Source organism: Thalassophryne amazonica, chromosome 1 (assembly GCF_902500255.1).
Source record: "Thalassophryne amazonica chromosome 1, fThaAma1.1, whole genome shotgun sequence".
NCBI classification, from domain to species: domain Eukaryota; kingdom Metazoa; phylum Chordata; class Actinopteri; order Batrachoidiformes; family Batrachoididae; genus Thalassophryne; species Thalassophryne amazonica.
Window position 1 is genome coordinate 17,760,075 of NC_047103.1, and position 20,348 is coordinate 17,780,422.

General features: G+C 39.5%; 1 protein-coding gene across 3 annotated transcripts; it reads right to left on the reverse strand.

Annotated features, from left to right (window-relative positions):
* Positions 1-1,357: 1,357 nt before the first annotated feature.
* mastl (microtubule associated serine/threonine kinase-like) lies at positions 1,358-19,888 on the reverse strand. 3 transcript variants are annotated; one of them, XM_034166456.1, is made up of 13 exons: positions 19,678-19,888; positions 19,463-19,600; positions 19,243-19,382; positions 15,681-15,769; positions 15,482-15,588; positions 15,251-15,389; positions 13,458-13,606; positions 11,284-12,423; positions 8,815-8,956; positions 8,706-8,720; positions 4,926-5,039; positions 2,494-2,595; positions 1,358-1,779 (listed from the first exon to the last, which is right to left on the reverse strand). In XM_034166456.1, the coding sequence occupies exons 1-13, from the start codon at positions 19,792-19,794 to the stop codon at positions 1,622-1,624; spliced, it is 2,550 nt and encodes an 849-aa protein (XP_034022347.1). In that variant the 5' UTR covers positions 19,795-19,888; the 3' UTR covers positions 1,358-1,621. The 3 variants fall into 3 exon arrangements, with proteins under 3 accessions (XP_034022347.1, XP_034022333.1, XP_034022340.1); XM_034166442.1 differs by having other exon boundaries at positions 13,458-13,610; positions 15,234-15,389; XM_034166449.1 differs by lacking the exon at positions 8,706-8,720 and having other exon boundaries at positions 13,458-13,610; positions 15,234-15,389.
* Positions 19,889-20,348: the final 460 nt, after the last annotated feature.

Here is a 20,348-nt window from a genome sequence, read left to right on the forward strand (position 1 = left end):
ATGCTAAGATATTTTTTTGCCTACTGTCTTGCAACAGTGAACCGATGATGACGTGAAAATAGAATTTTGCATATTTATGTAAAATGTTTATCACAGTGATTAACTTTGTGTCTTAGCTGAACAACAAATTTAGTTCAGTTGTGTCCCATTCTAATTAAAGAAGTAAATGACAGAACAAACATTTTATTCACATTTTCCTTTTTCTTAAAACGATCATAATAAAATCTCACATAAGAAGTAAAACATGAAGTGTGGAAAACTGACCGGCAATCACACCAAGAATTACAAACACAAGTTACACAAAAGTAGTAAGGTCAACCGATCGGATCTTAAAACAGCACATAATGCTATCAGGATTTACACATAAAATACAATATTAAATATATAAACCACCCATTTTCCTTTAGCAGTAAAGGCAAACTCTGCCCCCCCCCCCCCCCCCCCCCCAAAAAAAAAAAAAAAAACTTGTGACAGCAGCAGAGAAGATGAAACAAAAAAACACATCAGAAATTAAGGTACACAACAGCACAGCAAAACAGTAGTAACAAGTGTTTTGCTAGTAGTTAATATGAAACTGAAAGACACCTATTATGGTACCATGTCATTAAGATATGAAAGCTTTTTTCTGTTGAATAAACAGAACTGATCATGACAGTTACGGCACCCATCATATTTTTTTAAAAAGTTACAACCTCAAAGGAAAACTTCTCAACACTGCAACACGTCATTTATGTGTTACGTATGACTGTGTCAGCTTTTCACCCATTAAAACAAGGTACTCAAACACACATACTGGGTTTATAAAAGCCAAAAATTATTGAACGTGTTTAATGAAACCTTTTGGAAGTGAAATGTCACGATTAAACGGGAACTCTGTGATTTTTTTTTTTCTCCACTTGGGCCTTATTTATTTATTTATTTCATAGATGTTTTGGGTTCAACTTTTATTCAAGGCAAAAGTGAAGGTAATCACTGTCGCCAACGCCATCACAGACTAAATTCTGGTACAACGCAAGCGCTTCTTTTCTCCACTGAATAGGCAAATATGTCATTAAGCAGTGTGTCGACTTAAACATGTACGTGTTTCCCTCATTAAATGTAAAGAAACTTTTGAAAACTTTGACTATACAGGCACCTACTTACCTTAGCCTCCTCCCGTTTGGTGACCACACAAGCCTATTGTTAATGAGTGGCTCATTTTTCTGCTACAACGGGAACAGGGATGACTGTGTCATCCACAATCATTTTGTGTGGACTTAATGAAGAGCAGCGGCACCAAACAGGAAGAAGGCTAAGATAAGTAGGTGCCTGTTTGTCAGATGCTTAAAAAAAAAAAAAAAGTTTGCTTACATTTTTTAAGTAAATGTGCACGTAGATCTCCACAGGGATCCTCTCCGTGCTGCAAAACACGTTTTGTAACATTTTTTGCTTATTTACTGGTGATAAGAAGCAGTTTTACTCTGCTGTTTGCACCTAGCCCCATAGCTTACACAGTATAACTTTAGCCCTTGACAATGTTAGCGGTCTAACTCAGTACTTAACTGATTCACACTATTGAAAATCTGAACCCACAAAGGTTGAAAAATCCAAATTCCAGAGCTCCAATTTTATGTTAGAAACTCTACAAGCTGAAGCTGGACATAGCGATCTGATGAGCGTTGTTTCTTGCCTCAAAGTACGAGGTGTCGGTTTCGTCCTCTGGTTGAGGAATGAAGGACATCGGCTGGTTCTGCAGGTTGTCCCAGTCCAGCCATTCAAACAGGGGGTGACTCTTCAATTCTGGTAGAGGGTATGACACAAATAGTCACGCCACTAATCTCAATTTCACTTTGAGTTTGTCCAGAATTTTGTAGTTCGATTGAGTTGAATAAGGACTTTACAATGTAATAATAATAATAATTAGAAGAAGAAATAATGATCAGTGGTATACCTCAAGGAAGTGTTTTAGGTCCTCTGTTATAATCTATATAAATGACATGGCAGTGGGCATGTCACAACTTGTGTTTGAGGATGATCGGGAGGAAAATCCTCAATAAAGCAGCCACAGATGTAAAACAAACTTTTTCCCCTCTCTGTTAAAATGCTTTGATACAAGAGTTTTATCATTTGAGCAATTTGAAGCTCCAACAGCTAACTACACATTTCCAGTGTCATTCTACCATTTTTGGATGACTGCAGCAGATAAGGACACAGTCATCAAACTGGCCCAGAGTCAGCTAGCAGTGAGGGCTGTGGCGACGGCACGATGAAGGCACATGCCTGCCCCATTTGATAGAAACGCACAGATGATTACGGTGGACTGCTGTATGTTGGACTATGTTCACAAACTAGAGTTTGTGGCGTAAATAATTATTAACACATGCCATTGTCCCGGCCATAGTTGTGTGGAAAATTATGTTTCTCTAATCATCACAATTGGAATCTGGGCCACTTTTTCTACTAAATTACATTGTAATGTGCTTTAAATTTCTTAAAGTGAAAAAATGTTCTCACCTTTGAGACCAGCCCGTTTGGTCATGTCCATCGTCAGGAGGATTTCAATCGCGTTCCGGGAACAGTCAGGAAGTTCCTCCTCTCCCTCGGGCCAGGGGATATCTAAAATTGTTCATTGTTATTTGAAAAAGAAAAAAGTTCAATACTATTGGCTTAATGTTGGTAATTTGCACATTTGCCATCTTATGCAGACTTTGGGGCCCTATATTCATTGTGTAAAATGTATGCTATTTAACACAGGTGGGAGTAAGTCACCATCAAGTCCCAAGTCAAGTCTCAAGTCATAATGACCACCAATTGTTTGCATGCTGACTTGGGACTTGCAGATTGATGACTTGTGAATGACTTGACAGTGACTTACTCCCACCTCTGCTATTTAACATGCAATGCAACTTCTTTTTGTCAAATTCCTTTCTGGTTTTTATGCACTGCAAAATCTTAGAGCACACCAGGGCACTGATTGTAAACCAGCTGAAGTAAGTCAGCTCATCAGTCACAGCATGTTGTGGACATAAGCTCAACCAATCAGAGTCGCTCGCACCAGTCCCCGCCATTAAGACAAAGAGTGCCAAGTGCCTGCTACATTGCTATTCAGAAGGTTCCCTCTAAAGTGAGAGGTTTTCTGACAAGGAAATGGATCTATGTGCACCCTATATGTACTCTTCACAATCAGCAGGCAAAAAAAAAAATAAATGTTGGAAGTGTAGTGCCTGCCATCACAGCTGGATTACCAGTTGTTGCACTTGTTCCTTGACTACTAAGCATGAATTGCACTGCAAGGTGCAGCTGCTTCAACCAACCTTTGAGATACGCAAATTCCTGAATGAATGGACGTGCCAACACCTCTCACTTGCAGTACTGTTTAAGGTAAGTTAAAAACTGTTCTGTCTATCTTTGAATGGAAATGCTCTGTCATGAGCTCTGTGTGCGCTATGACACAAATGGAGTAAGGTAGTCTTCTTTTTCTCTTATGCTCAGAGTGTGTAATCAAGGATTACTGTTTGTAATTTGTTTTTTTTGTATCAAAGCACATGTTGTTACAGATTGTAATGATGTACTATCAGCAGTCTACATTTTTTTTGTTTAAAACCATGTAAAGTCCAAAGTTGCAAATGGTTTTCTGGTGCCAAATGATGCCAGCGTACCAGCATTGCACCTCAATCAACGCTCATTTTTTTAGACCAGCATACTTATGGGTAGATATGTCCCGATCAGGTTTTTTGGCCCCGATCTGATTCTGAGTCATCTGATTTTGAGTATCTGCCGATACCGAGTCCCGATCCGATACTTTAAAAAACTGAATGAACAATGAACAAATGCTAAATATATAATATTTTCATTTTAATCACCTTAGTTTATTATTTATCACTTAAACAGTGCACTTCTCCTTGAGATAGCTTGAACAATCAAGTAATAATCTACCAGACTTAAAAATGTACAAATTTCCATTTGCATTTCCATTTGTCTAAAAATAAATGTCCAAGGTTCCTTATGTTAAACAAGAAATTATCTAATCTGAAATAACAGGTGGTTTTAATTTACAGATAAAAAGTTTCTAAAGAACCATTTATTGATTTAGCTATTTTAATTACAAGCGTTCTAAACTTTTTTTTAACAGTAATCAGAAATTTTGAGGTAACAACAATGACAACAAAAAACATTTCCAAGGATTTTTCTTCAGAAAACTGCTCTATAGATGAGCAGTCCTGTGACACGTTTCTGTTTTGTACAGATCAGTGGTTTCTGTCACTAGTCTTCCGTGTTTTGGCCCGACGCGTCATTCCTATTGGACAGCGCAAAGCTACGTCACAGCGTCGAAAGTTGGATTAGATTGAACTTATGTTTTTTCTTTTGTTCAATTACAAAAAAAAAAAAAGATTGGGTTGAACTTTGACCGTGTCAGCCTGCTGACAAGCGGCAACGCACGCTCCCGTCAGAAGCGTTGCTTTAGCTCGGCTTTTGACGCGACGCTTCTGACGCCTCTAAAAAGCAACGCGTCTCATTGAAAATAATGCTTTTTAGACCGATTCTTGATGCCTCTGACACTTCTGACGCGTGAAAGGCCCATTAATCTGCAATAATGAGCTTGAAATAGCACTGATCAAAATAATGAGGATAAAATCTATAGCTGATTCCTGATCGGGATGCAACGTCCGATTTCGATCAAGTCTGAAAACACGTGATTGGGCCCGATTTCCGATCATGTGATCGGATCGGGACATCCCTACTTATGGGTGCATATATGAACACAAGTGGACTCACAATTTACAGGATGTGGGTGCTGGACATGAAAACCACAACTCTATGGAGTGGAAACTAATAACACTAGCACTGCGCTGCTTTGCACCAGGCGGAAGATAGGGCCCATGTCGGGGAAATTGTGACCCTGACAGCCCACTACTTCTGATATGGAAGTTAAAAATGAAACACACCTCTGTTGAGAATATTCTGGAAGACCAGCTGAGGCGTCTCATCGTTGAAAGGTGGCACACCTGTGAGGAACTCGAAAAGACACACACCTAATGCCCACCAATCCACCATGCAGTCTGTTTGAGGGACAAAAAAAAAAAAGTAATTTCATACACCCGGTTTTGAATTTATTGACTGATTCCTGTTAGAATGGATTAAAGGAACTGCAGTGGCCAAAGCAGGGACCAAGTGAAGGGAATAAATTTGAACATAGCATTGAGATTATCTTATTTTGAGGTGTGTATTTGAACAGGTCACATGCAAACAGTCACAACTAACTGGCATTTTTATTCACGACCTCCACCGAGACACTTGTGTCCACGTCTCTGCTGGTTTAATGCTTTATTCGGGTGCACAATTAATTTCCTGATTCACTTTGCTGGAGTCGTTAGTATCACGTCCTTTGTTCTGACATGTTTGTTCTTTTTGCAATTTCAATATATTCTGTTTGTACATGCAGTTAGGCTGAAAATACGAGTTGCTAGAGTGCAAGGGTCATTTTGTGAGGCTGATTAATGAAAAATCCAGCTTGTCTGAGTGACTGTGCCAACTCTGCATTGTACATGGAACTATTAATAACATCTGCTGTACTGCAAATGTGTTGATAATAACAGTCATCCAGGTTTGTTATGAAACTATGTTAAAGTAAATTATGATTTACAGATGTCATACATTTTCTCAAATAATGCCTTATTAAAGAAAAATATCCAGCAAAAATGATGCGGTGCAGTAAGCACACTGAGCTGTTTTTAAAGCTGAAATGGTCACACATTTTACTGACACATTTGTCTATGAATATTAAATATTTAAATTTAAGCTGTATATTTTAATTATTTCACAGCAGTGTTTGTGTTTATTTGTCAACTTTTCTTAAAGATGGTGAGAAGGTTGCCCTTTGCCAAAAATACAAACAATACATTTTGTACCTATCTGGAAAAAGTGACAGAGCAAATAAAAATAATAGTAATAATACAAATATGAAGAAGATGATGAAGAAGAACACAATGACGAGGACGAGAAAAAGAACACAATGACAAGAACAAGAAGATAAGAACAAATCAAGAAGTAGAAGACAAAGATGAAGTAAATGAAGACCAAACACAACAAACTAAAATTCCTAAAAAACAAACAAACAAACAAACAAAAAAAATCCCCCCCCCCCCCCCCCCCCAAAAAAAAACACCTGAGTAAATTTTCAAAACCCTTCCTAAAAACCTATTCTCTGCGTGGAACAGATGCATTAAACTCCCAGGCAGATGTTAAAAAGATAAGGGACCGAGAAAAGTGCTGCTGCTCGCCTCCTAACTGGCTCCCACAAGCGAGATTATATTTTATTTCCACTATTCTTGCCACTATTCTTCCGGTCCCTTTTAGGATTCATTTTAAGATTTTATGGTTTGTTTTTAAGCCTCTTCAACCTATATATCTGAGCTGTTGGAGCCATCGATGTTGCTTAGGTCTGTGGATCAGCCATGTTTAGTCACCCCCAAAACACAATGTAAAACTAGGAGTGACTGTGCTTTTTCTGTTGTACCTTCAAGACTATGGAATGACCTCCCTCTGTGTTAGCTTGGCCCTCCACATTAACTGTTTGTAAGTCTTTTGAAAATGCATTTTTACTCCTTGGCTTTTAATGATTTAGGTACGTTCTTGTACAGTTGTCTCTCTTGTTATGTCCATACATACATCTTATCTGGGATCAGGTCTCCACAGCTCCACTAGGGAACCCCAAACTTCCCTTTCCCGGGCCACATTACCCACCTCTGACCGGGGGATCCCGAGGCGTTCCCAGACCAGCGTGGAGATATAATCTGTCCACTTAGTCCTGGGTCTTCCCCGGTGTCTCCTCCCAGATGGATGTGCCTTGAACACCTCCCTAGGGAGGCGCCCAAGAGGCACCCTGACCAGATGCCCTAAGCACCTCAGCTGGCTCCTCTCAACGCGAAGGAGCAGTGGCTCTACTTTGACCTCCTCACGAATGACTGAGCTTCTCACCCTATCTAATGGAGACATCAGCCACCCTCCTGAGGAAGCCCATTTCAACTGCTTGTACCCACAATTTAGTTCTTTTGGTCATGATCCAACCTTCATGAACATAGGTGAAGGTCAGAATGAAAACTGATCAGTAGATCGAGAGCTTTGCCTTTTGGCTCAGCTCCCTTTTTGTCACAACAACACAGCAGAGCGAATGCAACACCGCCCCTGCTACACTGATTCTCCAGCCAATCTCACTCTCCATTGTCCCCCCACTCGTAAACAAGACCCAGAGGTACTTGAACTCCCTCACTTGGGGAGGGAATCCTTTGTCCTTGTCTTCTGTCTGTATATATTGGCATTTTATTGTTCTATTGTGCTGTTGTACAGCACTTTGTTTAACCTTGTTTTTTAAAAAGCACACTATTCAGAAACTTTTAACTTTACAAGACAAAGTGTCCAGTGCATTGGCGGTGGCATAGGCTCTAATAGTGTACCCGCCTCTCACCCAATGACTGCTGGGATAGGCTCCTCCTCCCCCATGAACCTTAAATGAAGTAAGTGGGTATAGAAAATGAATAAAATTAAATGAAGTACTTCTGCTTATTGTAGCCAAGTGCTTGCTCACAGGGGGTCGTTTTGACCGTTGGGGTTTTACATAATTATTGTATGGCCTTGCCTTACAATATAAAGCGCCTTGGGGCAACTGTTTGTTGTGATTTGGCGCTATATAAAAAAATTGATTGAAATTGATTGATTGTTGGAGTTACTCATCAATTTCAGAAAAAATTAATACTACAGAGTATAACTGTGCCCACTGTTATTGTAAGTACAATACAATGTTAAATTTGTAGTATGCTATTAGGTGCCAGTTTGCATGTTATTTGCTATTAAGTCAGTGCCATAACATGACTATTAGCCCAAAAATACGAGAGCCCAACTGATATATCAGTTGGCACGATAACGTTGTCCAATATGGGTCTTACACAAACATATGGGTTTTGGCAATGTTTTTGTAGATATGAAAACTTTTATTTTGCTGGCTATACAATGCAGAACACCACTTTGACTGTTTTTACTTTTGTGTCATTATATAGTTTGTTCAGCAGACAGAACTCTGATGGCATTGTTTACAATGCTGCCAAGCATGGCTGGGACCCTATCACCCCTTGGTCACATTAACTACAAGAGATAGGGGCAAAGCAACCAGCTGCTACTCATTTTCAATCAGAGAGGGTGTTGCACAGTGATAAGAGATGCGGCATGGCAACTGCCAATCCTAGTGAAGGCAGCGCAACATATGTTGCCTGATTGTTAGGCAATTTATAATTATTTTGAAAAAAGCTCATGTTTAAACTGCAAAACATCAATTCTCAATTACATTTCATAGTCATAAAGATTGATATCAGCCCTCTGAAAAAAATCCATATCAGTTGAGCTCTAAAAAAACATACCCCCTAAAAATTCCCACTTAGTTGAAAGCATTTTAGCGTGAACACGATTCCGTGAATGATGATAATGATGTTAGCTCACAGTTAGATTTAAAGGCCCCACTTTTACATCCTTTGCAATCAAACTTATCCCACCATCAGCTTCCCTCCTATTACCCTCACAACGCTTTCACCAGCCAAATGCTCAGAAACAACGTTGACAGGGAAACAGCAAGGAAACAATCAATTCAGCTCATTTTCCCCAACATAGTACTAGCAGGCTGGCTGCAACATGCAAGCTTGCTTGCAAATACAGCAATAATTTTATTATAAACTCACCGCAATTACACCTTCCTGCAATTTAAAGAGAAAGCCTGTCACAATACCAAAACACGAGGTTTGACGATTTCTTGTGAAAAGTGAAGACTCTGTATTCCTCCTCTCTTACCATGAGGTTTTCCCAAGAGGAGCTCTGGAGCCAAGTAATCAGGGGTTCCCAAAAGGGGCGCACCCTCAACAGGCAGCACACCTCGTCGGACGCTCTTTGGAGTCCTGAAGGGGGTGTGGGAGGTCATCATGGGCTGGGGAGTCTGAAGTGACAAAGTACAGCAATGAAATCTGAGATGACAGCGGCCGAATGACACCAACGAACATGAGTGACTATATCTCCAAAAATTAATTATTGTTAAAATCGAGAAGTTACTCCAAAGCCTCAATCAAAAAGCTTCTGTCTCCACTAAAACTGGAATGGGGGACTGAGAACAGACTTGAGAGTGACCCTCACAAAGCCCAGATTACTGCTAGGACTTTCAAACTTTTCAGAAGCTGAGTGCTAGCATGACTCAGCTTTCCTACAAAAATCAGCCAGACCAAGATACTGCTTCCAGAATTTTCTAAAAGGATCCTTCACATTGACACAGAAGGCCATTTTTAACATTTAGCCTGGGATCTCCAGCAGCATGGCCCAAGCTAATTAGAACTTTTTACACAACAATATGTAAGGGATTATAATCCACCTCCAGCTGTAAAGACAGAAGGACAATACAGGAGTCTGTCCTTGCACGCATCCTATGCAGCAGGACAGGATGTTCACCAAATTTGAACTGGACATCCCAAAGGTAGACTATAAGAATACTGTAACTGGATTTCACCAGGAGCCACTAAATTACTGTTATAATACTCAGCTCCAATCTTGATCTCAACTCTGTCTCACCAAACTCCAAAGACTTGGTCTTGACCACTCCAAAATCCCAAAGTTTGGTCTTGACTACTCCAAAATCTCAAAGTTAAGGCCAAACTTTGGGATTTTGGAGTGGTCAAAACCAAGTTTTTGGAGTCGGTGAGACCAAGCCCACACTATACTATCATAGCAATACTCCAAGGTCAAAAACAACTGAATGCAGTTGTACAAATTACCGGCTGCTCAGCACACAAGTGTATCTTCTTGTTCACTACTGAAATAAAGTAAAATGTAAATAATGGTAAAATCTGCAGTGTACACACTATGGTTAAGGCGTAAAAAACTCCTCAGCATCCACTAAAGTGCAAGAAATGTTGCAGATTTATGTATCCACTGGATATACAGATGTTTCTATACAGTTCAACTAAAACTTCAAATAAATTACGTGAATTTTACTGTAAACTTGGATTGTCTTGAGAATTTTAATTCAACGTTACAAGATTCACAAAGCAACCATTTAAGGCCAAGCTTTAGTGTTAGCTGCAGATGTCATTTCCTACCTCCAACCTAAAATGCTAACTTGCATCTACTAAAAAAAGTTGCTTGGATGGTTCCTAGTCTCTTCACCCCCTATCAATTTTGCCTTGGTGCCATTTTTCCCCTAATATGCAATGGCATATTATTATTAAAGCGATAAGGCTGTGCATATTTTGTATGCTTTACTACTATGTTTTTAAAATGCATAATGTAGTAGGATGAGTAACTCATATTCAACATATAAGAACATGAAAGACACCAGAGGGCTGACGCACACCCTACATGCACTACACATGTACAAATAAATTTACATCTGTAATGGTGTTTTTGACTATGTACAAAACAGTGAATGTTGCACACTGATGCACTATCATGTACATATCATGTAGGCCATTACATAAGCATATTTTATATTTCCCTTCTTACAGTGTATATTTCTTTTTATTACATTATTACATTGCTTGTTATATTCTATTGTTCTTACCAGCATGCTTATTTTATGTTATTTCATTTTTCCCCCCCACTTATATTTAGATATTTTATACTTAGTTATTTATATATATATTTGGGCATCCAGTGTGGGCAGCAAAGTAAGAATTTCATTGCACAGGGAAACAGGTTTCTTTACTGTGCATATGACAATAAAAGCTTTGAATCTTGAAATTACAAAGTCACTCATACTAATCACTTACAAATATTTTGCTGATCAATAAACCATATTCCCCAGTCAGAGGGCCCAGGGCTCTCCACGAGAAATTCTACCTGGAGAGGGGGTGGGCCCATTCACGAGGATGGCCTAATGTCTCTGCCAATAAAATGTCTGATTTCATCACAAATAAAAAAATAAAACATAAAATGTGTTCCTTGTAATACAACTTAATTTTGAGTGGGCGTTTAACCAACTTGCTTCAAAAAGGGGGTGGCGAATACGGTGTGCTGTAGATCATCCATCTAGCCTTCTTGGTTGTTGACATTTACATACAAAAAAAGATGTTTTTTGACCATGTTTTCTTTGTCTTTTGACAAACTACTCCAAAATCTAATCACCTCTAGATATCTGTCCAAGTAATATTCCCACCAACTCTGAAGAAAATCCGTCTAGTCACGAATGAACAGCTAGCACAAATCATACCCCCCATCCCCACCTGTGTCGGTGCTCAGAGACCCAGTTACAAATTAAATGCGTCCTTTAATGTCTACCTGATAGATTGAGCTGCTGGAGTTGGGTCTTTTCTGCACAGGTGTTACAGCAGCAGGCAGAGAGTGATAAGAAGCTGATGTGGACATGTCCATTGCCTCCACAGATCCGAGGCTAAAACGGGACATCCCAGAGACGTTGGAACGGTTGATAGAGCTACAGTAACTACGGAAAGCTACAACATTGCGAGGCTTGAGGAAAGACGGGGACTCCACACCATCGTGGTCCAGATGAGGGATCTGGCTGAGAAAGGAAGAAGACTGAGATTCATCTCGCCGGCCACAAATACCTAGTTTGGGTGTTTCAATCATAATAGCAGACAGAGGATGTGGCACAGATTCAGTACTGGGTGAAACTTTATTTTCTTCCTGATCTTCGGATGCTACTGAAGTCCTTTTCATGGAGCACTGGCTCGGCTTCATATAAGCACTGCTGTCCATTGTCATTGATGTTTCATGGACAGACCCGTCAGAGTCCAGGCTCAAGCTCCGGCAGACCTCACTGTGTCCAGCTAGCGGTGATGTGAAACTTGAATGTGATAAGTCTTTGGTACAGTCTTCAAACACATCGTCTTCTGATCGCTCTTCCAGCTCACCAAACAGACTTTTGGCAACAGCAACAGGACTAGAACGATTTGGGATGCAGTCCTCATCCGATCCAAGTCTGAAGTCACCCACTTTGACGGTGGAAAAAGCTCCCGTCAGACCGGTATGAAACCTCACATGGTCTTCTGGAATGTCATAGTATCTCTTATAGTCTGCAGTTCTCTTCTTGGCTTGCATCTCTGGTTGCACTGGACTTTTTTCCACGTGTGCAAATGTTCTCTTCAAAGATGAAGCTGTTGCAACATTCACTTCACTTCCCACTGATGGACAAGAATCAGGTTGAGCTGAAGGAACAGACTCCACTTTTGGTGTGCAAGGACTCTTTTCTGCAAGATGACATGGAATAGCCTTTTTTGAGTGATTGCCAGGAATGGCATCAAAGATTTTGCTGTGGACCTTTGCAGAGAGGTCCTCAGATTGTGCAGTTGCACAGTCTAGTCCAGGTCTTTCATTCTGTGACTCAATGAGAACTTGCTTTGTGTGCGATGATGACAACTTCCCTCTCCTCATTTGTTCATTATTATGCTCATTTTCTTTCTGTAAAAGAAACAAAAAATTATCACCACAAGTAAGGAAGCCCTGGGGAAAAAAAAAAAAAAAATCAGAAGCAACATTGTAGATTATTGTAATTATGAATATCTACTTCAGCTGGTAAATGTGGCTTAATCTCATTTCATAAAAGACCAAAAATGTCTGCATGATTGTAAACATGCAAGGGGAAAACAAAGAACCCTAGAAGGCACTCAGAGAGCGCATAATTCTGCCAAGGTCACATGTATTTCCTGGAAAATATTTTCCTGATCAAATAGTAAAATCCATCATTTTGGGTGGCAAAATGCCAGGAATTTTCAAAGTTGGAAACTTTTCATGGGAATTAATGTGAATTAAAGGAATAAAGGAGAAACTTGTAAAATTCCAGGTTCGCCTATAACCCGGTCAGTTAAATGTAGTTGGGGGAAATTCTGCATAATCTTGGTTAAAACAACCAGGTTTAATGCAAAATCAGTTGAATTTTTTTCCCCCTGCGCTGTGCATTCCTCAATTACATGCACACAGCACACTACTTACTGCAGGACCAGTCAGACAAGTCTAGACTAGACTAGACTCATGTCCTTCCAGTATGGTCACTCAATTTTTGAGAATGGCCTACTTGACAACGTTTTGAAGCGAAACGTCCTCGCGTCAAGCAACCCAGTCCAGTCGAAGAGGCAAGCTTCTCTACTACTTGACGAACATTACTATTTGTATTTCTTAATGAAGTCCCAGACATATTCAGTGATTTGGAAATGTTCATGTATCCATCCCCTGACTTCAAAACTGGCTGTAAAAGTGATTATTTAAATCATTTTATTTAGAATAAAGTGCCCCCATACCAACTTTTTTCAAATGTGTTGCAGGTCTTGAATCCAGGAATGGATGTATATTAACAAATAAAATGAAGTCAACAACACAAACATGAAATATCTTGGGTTTATACTGTCTGCAGAGAAATAGAAGTCAAAGTAAATCTAAGGATCACTGCATTTTTTTTGTTGTTGTTTTTATTCATTTGCTGTTCAGAAATGACTTACCTCCTCACACTCCCACATCGGACTGACTGCAGCTTCAGTATCAGTGGTGCTGCCTGCACTCGCTGTCTCAAACCTCTTTCTGGTCTTCAACAACGTGGGAGACAGATTTTTGGACAGGTTGTGGGAACTGAACGCAGTGCTATGAAGCCCTTTGGAAGCAACATACATAAACCAGAACTTTTACAAAAAGCTTCAGCATTGATTCAATATTAAGATGGCAACATAGTGCAGCAGATAAGAGAATATTTAGAGCGGAATCCTGCAAATGGTGATAAAGCATCAAATTTGGCAGAAATACTCCTTAGACATTGCTCTTTTGAAAAAAACAATTGGCCACTTGAATTTTCAGTCAGTGTTCAGGTAGGGTTCGATTGAAGAATTACACAGGGGTCAAAATTAAAAGATGCTCCAATCATATTTGCCTGAACAAAAAGATTCCAAAAGGTATAGTTTGGACTATCTGTGACTGAATTCTATGGAGTTATGGGATAAAAACAGCAAGAATGGTGACAAAGGCCAGTGTCAGTTTGTACAGGGGTCAAAAGTTAAAGTTGTTCCAATTTAGGTAAAAAGTGATGCAAATTATTAGTTGATTTAACAGTGTTTTAAAAAGGAATAGTTTGGACCATGTATCATGCTTAGTTATCACGTTACGGGGTAACATATGTCACGTCATAGAATCCAATGGATGTTGACCTTGTTTGACCTTTACTTTGGAGACCAAGCATTCAACACTGTTAAAACTACTCAATTTATTAATCCTATTAGCTCAACCAATAATTTGCATCACTTTTTACCAACATTGCAGCAACTTTAACTTTTGATCCCTGTACAAACTGAAACTGACCTTTGTCACCATTTTTGCTGTTTGTATCCCATAACTCCATAGAATTCAGTCACAGATAGTCCAAACTATACCTTTATGGAATCTTTATGATCAAGCAAATAATGTGGTATAGTTTTCAATATGATTGGAGCATCTTTTAATTTTGACCACTGTGTAATTCTTCAATTGACCCCTGGGTGATTCTTGGACTACGGGCACTTATGTCCTTTGATCATATTGTATGAAAAACAGAAAAAAGGGGAAATTTCACACTTTATAGTTATCTTTACAATGAAAGTGTGTTAAGAAATTCGTTCTAGTAGTCTATGATGACATTTTCACCTTTTTTCAGCATCATTATATGCAAATATTGCCATTTTGTGCTTGTCCCACACCCAGACTTTTGATCTTCAATGATAAAAATGAATGGTAAAGAAACGTTTTTTTCTAATGTTTTAAAATATCTCTGAATAAAATATCAGTAAAATAATCAAAACATAATGGGGATATTCAATGTCATACAACTGTTGTGATTTTTTTAAACAAAATGTAGTTGTCTAATTTCCACCACAACACTGTAATGTCCCTTTAAACAGTTTGTATGAAAGATTGTTTGAGTAGTTTCTATGGAGATAAACAGTGACATCAGAGCACATGTATATAGCGCCTAATCACAACAAACAGTTTCCCCAAGGCGCTTTATATTGTAAGGCAATGGTGTGGTGGAAATTACATTTACAAGGCCAATAGTGCCCGTAGTTAAAGAATCACCCCCTACCTGTCCACCGATTGAAAATTCAAGTGGCCAATCCGTTTTTTAAAAGAGGAATGTCTAAGGAGTATTTCTGCTGAATTTGATGTGTTTATCAGTATTTGCAAAACTTTGAAGTAGACACATACAAATACAATGCAAACTTCCAAAAAAGAAGGTTCAAAAATAACTTGTCCTTTTTCCAAGGGTAACTACCCAGAGAGTATAGGTGGTCACTGTTCTTCATCACGGGTGAACCCAGAGAGTTCTTCTTTTGTTTGACTCTGTCGCAGGACATTGGCCTGAGCACCGCATACGCACTGCTGTGGCGTTTGTTTTCACATGTGATTGTATTCTGTGGTGGACAAATTAAAGAAAGCCTTTACCATGTAAAACCATGAAAATGAGTAACTTCTCTGTACTGCTTAACAAGTTAAATTCACTCACAAATCCAAGTGAGCTGATCAATGAGAGGACCTGACCCGGCGTACGGGAGTAATCTTTTTTTGGTTTTGCCAAGGAAGGAGTGGTAAGAATATCCATCAGGTTCAGTTCTGAAACAATGAGTGCACAGTTCAAATAAAGTGAGATTACGAATGCCACTGGAAGTAAAGATCACATTTATGAAGGTAGTAGGATTCTGTACCTCTATCAAGCTTGACTTTAGAAAGACCGAAGTCTGTTAGTTTGATGTGACCTTCATTGGATATAAGCATATTGTCTGGCTTCAAGTCCCTAAAAGAAAAATGAAGTTAAGACTACAAAGAACATAAAAAAATGGACGACAGCAACAGCTATGTCAAAAATAATCTGAAAAGATGAAGAAGAGTTTTTAGCGCCGATTTAAATGCGGATAATGGCTCTCAACTTACAAATTCAGGAATTATACATTTTAGAATCTATGATCGGCACCACCTTTAGATATTAATACTGTGACTGGAACAGTAACAAATATACCTACCCAAGGAAGTCAAGATGATTATAGAATCACAAGAAATTAAAAAGCAATTTTGGGATTAATTTTTTTAAAAAGATGAGAAATTTCACTTATGATATGAAAGTTATGATTTATATTAACAATAATTATTTACTTTGTATTATGACTTGTAGCCCCTGAAAATGAAGAGACCATGTTATGTATTTTCCAGAGTATAAATCTCACGTGGGTAATTCTACAGTCATGGAATTACAATCAGAGCAAATTTTAAATGGTAGGATAAAATGCCCAGATTATAGTGTTACTGCATAATTGCCCACCTGCCAAAAAATACCTCTTAAAGTGGAAAAAAAATGTCATAGAGTATAAATCACATCTTTTTTTGTATCTGGAACTCACTTTTAACACAGCAATTTCCTGACAGTGAATTTAACGACAGACAGAAAATACATGTAGCACATGTGCACACCACAGAATGTGCTGTTATTTAACATAACAGACCGGTTTCATAAAGCAGTCTAATCTTTTAGTCTACTAAACTTACTTACTCGACTAAAGTTAGTCACCCAACATTAGCTGTGTAGTCTCTACTTCACATCGACGGCTAAACTTGTAGATTAGCTGTCTAACATTAGTCATTAACATTAGTCAGGGTCATAAGCGGCCTCACCAGTGCCATTGCCAAGAAATGCCCCCAATGCAAGAGTTTTGTTTATTTCCAGGTTGTTCGTCTGCTACAAACATGAACAAGTCTGCCACACCAGAGGAGAAGCGATCTCAGCCTCAGTGTCCGTAAACATCTCTAATGGATTATTTTGGTCCCGGAACACCTGCTCCCGCCACAAGGCTCTCCTTCCTTCCTGCTCCATCAATTGGTACATGAGAGCCGCCATTTTTGATGTAAGGTACTGAAGTTTTGCAGGCTAAAATAAGATTAGCCTCCTCTGTACCAGGCAAAAAACTTTAGTCGGCTACAGCATAGGGCTAAAGCGCTTTGTGCAACGATGAACGCCAAAAGATTAGTCGACTAACTCAGTACTAGGGTAAACTCCGTACAAAATAAACTTCCAGGTTTTTTGCACATGCGCAGATAGCGAATATACAAATCTAGTACAGGGTTAATCTCAGTCCGTGACACCGGACTGGAATAACCAATATTATATGCACTTAAATAGGTCATTTGATCAGTAGACTGTGTGTCATGAAGCATTAATTATTTGTCTCACAGTATAGAACAATAGCCCAATTGTATGATTTACATCATTTTTCTTGCAATTTTGTTACATTTACCTTTCATTTTAGTTCCATACATTTCTCTACTGCAGGTGCAGATCTAGCTTCAGGGGAATGGGGTGTGACTTGGTTGAGTGTGCTGGAGTCACACCCCTACTACTGGGATTCAGTGGCATGCCCCCACCTCAAAAATTCTAAAAATCTACACCCTTTATCATGCATTTCTAAGGCAATTTTGGAAGCTAAATACTGACTCTCTAGTCATTGTTTTTAATGCACAATTTGTATTTTAAACACTGGAAATCTTCTGAAGACTTCTGTCAAATGAGATGAGCTGTCCACTGCAGTAACTTACTCTGCATGCAACAAGCATTCACCAAACAGCCTTTGTTTATGCAAGACCTTACACGTATTTTAAATTAAATGGTAAATGGACTGCATTTATATAGCGCTTTTCCATCTGCATCAGACGCTCAAAGCGCTTTACACATCAATGCCTCACATTCACCCTGATATGAGGCTGCTGCCCTGCAAGGTGCCCACTACACACCGTGAGCAACTAGGGAATTAAGGACCTTGCCCAAGGGCGCTTAGTGATTCCCCAGTCATGCTGGAATTTGAACTGAGGATCAACTTGTCAAGACATGCAAGTTGGGTGAACTGGAAATTTTGAATTGACCATAGGTGTGTGTGTGTGAATGTGTTTGTCTGTCTGTATGTGGCCCTGTGATATAGACTGGTGCCCTGTCCAGGGTTTACCCCATCTCTTGTTCTATGATTGCTGAGATAGGCTCCAGCCCCCACCATGATCCTTGATTGTGGTAAGCGGATATAGAAAATAAATGAACGAATGAGTTGTTTGAAAACATGAAATTTCTGAAAATGGCTTCTCTGCACATAAACAGCGTTGACATGCTTCGTGGAATGCTAATACAGGGCTCAGTAATACAGTTTTGGAATTAAAAAAAAATCTAATTGGTAAGATTTCATTAATGTTCAATTTCAATTTTCAATTTATTTTCATTTATATAGCACCAAATCACAACAAAGTTGCCTCAAGGCACTTCACACAAGTAAGGTCTAACCTCACCAACCCCTAGAGCAAGCACACAGGTGACAGTGGTAAGAAAAAACTTCCTCCGATGATTTGAGGAAGAACCCTCAAGCAGACCAGACTCAAAGGGGTGACCCTCTGCTTGGGTCATGCTACTGACACAAATTACAAAACAATTCACAAACAAAAAATGCAGGAAATGTAGGTGCACAGGACAGGAGGGTACAGAAACAGAATACAGACAACACACCTATCTCTGGATGGAGCAGCACCTTAAACAGAGAGAAAGAGAAAAAAAAAGCAAAAAACTGAGGATCAACTGGTCAACCTGACCAACCTGATTTGGTCAACCCCCTTCATAAGTATATTGTATTGGCATTATGTTTTGCCAGCAAAAAAATAGCTGCCATTCATTTTCAATCTAAGCAGGTGTTTCACAATGACAAGAGACAAGTGGTTGCTATGCCGCCACCTGGGCGGGGCCAAAATAGACAAGAGGTCTGTTTTATGCAAATGCTGCAACAACAACAACCCCTGAGGTAGAGGGCTGACAAACCACAATACAAGGGTGCGCTGCTCCGTGTTGTGTGACACAACGCAGCGCTGCTCTTACAGACAGAGAGTAGACTTTGATGAATCTGCGTGCGCAGCAGTCAGTGCGTGCGGGAGAGAAAAAAAAGCCTGAGTATCGACCTTTTTACACGACAATCGTTCAATATCAATACCAGCGTTGGTATTGATATTATCGATATTAGGATCGATCCGCCCACCTCTACCACATGATGGCATGGTAATAGTTGGTTGCTATTGATTATATTTCTAGTTAAGTCTCAATTACATTAATCTGTCACAAGGTTTTGATAATGAAATATTAGAAGTCATTGTCACTTTTTTGTGTATATCAACATCTCCAAAAAAAAAAAAAAAAAAAAAAAAATCCATGTTATATGAGCTCTGTTAAAAATGATTTGACCATCAGAGTACCTGTGAATGATTCCATGACGGTGTAGGTAGTCCAAAGCCAGTGCAACCTCTGAGATATATTTTACAGCCATCTCCTGATCAAAATACCCATAAATGTGAAGAAGAGACTTCACATCTCCACCAATCAGGTACTCCATCACCTGTGAGCAAGGTTCAACAACAGTTTAAACTGCGTTTAAACGCTCTGACAACACCTGACTGGAATGTTCAGAGGAATTACCAGGTAGATGTTAGTTGCTGTTTGCAGGGAATAAAACAGGTGAACCACAAAGGGACTTTTGCTGAGAGCCAGCGCGTCTCTCTCCGCCTTCATCTGCCCAGTCATGTTTTTATCAGCCATATCTGCTTTCTTCATCACCTAACAAACAACAAACTCACACTGTTGGAGCCATGAAGTAATTACATCTTACTCCTAAAAGACACACACACACTCACTTTGATGGCGTATAATCGTGCGTTTGGCTTCTTTCGAGCGAGGTAAACTTTCCCAAAAGCGCCTCTGCTGATCGGCTTCAAAATGATGAAATCTTCAATTGACGGCGGCTTCGACATTTCCACCGACTTTATGTTAGAACAGGAGCCGAGCGACTCCTTTGTATCTATGTCTGATGAGGTTAAACGAGTATTTTTGGCTGCTGCCGTGAAGTAAACATGCACAGTGAGCTACCGACGATTTGTTGTTTTGAATTTTTGAACACCGCAAAACATGACGCGGGGGGCCTCGGACATCAGTTTAGCTGCCCAAATACATGCCTGTATAGAAAATGCTGTCGCAGGTCGTCTCTCTCTCTCTCTCTCTCTCTCTCTCTCTCTCTCTCTCTCTCTCTCTCTCTATATATATATATATATATGTGTGTGTGTGTGTGTGCGCGCAAATGTTTTAGGCATATTTTGTTCATCATAAAAGCATTCAAAAGTAGGCTTAGTGGTTGGCACTGTTGCCTCACAGTAAGAAGGTCATGGGTTTGATTCCCACCAGTGGCCTTTCTGCGTGGAGTTTGCATGTTCTCCCCGTGTTTGCATGGGTTTCCTCCAGGTGCTCCGGTTTCCTCCCACATTTAAAAGACATGCGGCTCAGGTGAATTGGAAACTTTGAAATTGTCCAG

What these genes read in the sequence shown, in the direction of transcription:
- mastl (XM_034166442.1), bottom strand. Translation starts at nt 19,794, where the DNA reads ATGTCGAAGCCGCCGTCAATTGAAGATTTCATCATTTTGAAGCCGATC. An exon ending in CAGCAACTAACATCTACCTG is followed by an intron (nt 19,383 to 19,462) that starts GTAATTCCTCTG and finishes CCTTGCTCACAG; the next exon opens with GTGATGGAGTACCTGATTGG. An exon ending in CGTCATGGAATCATTCACAG is followed by an intron (nt 15,770 to 19,242) that starts GTACTCTGATGG and finishes TTTTTCTTTTAG; the next exon opens with GGACTTGAAGCCAGACAATA.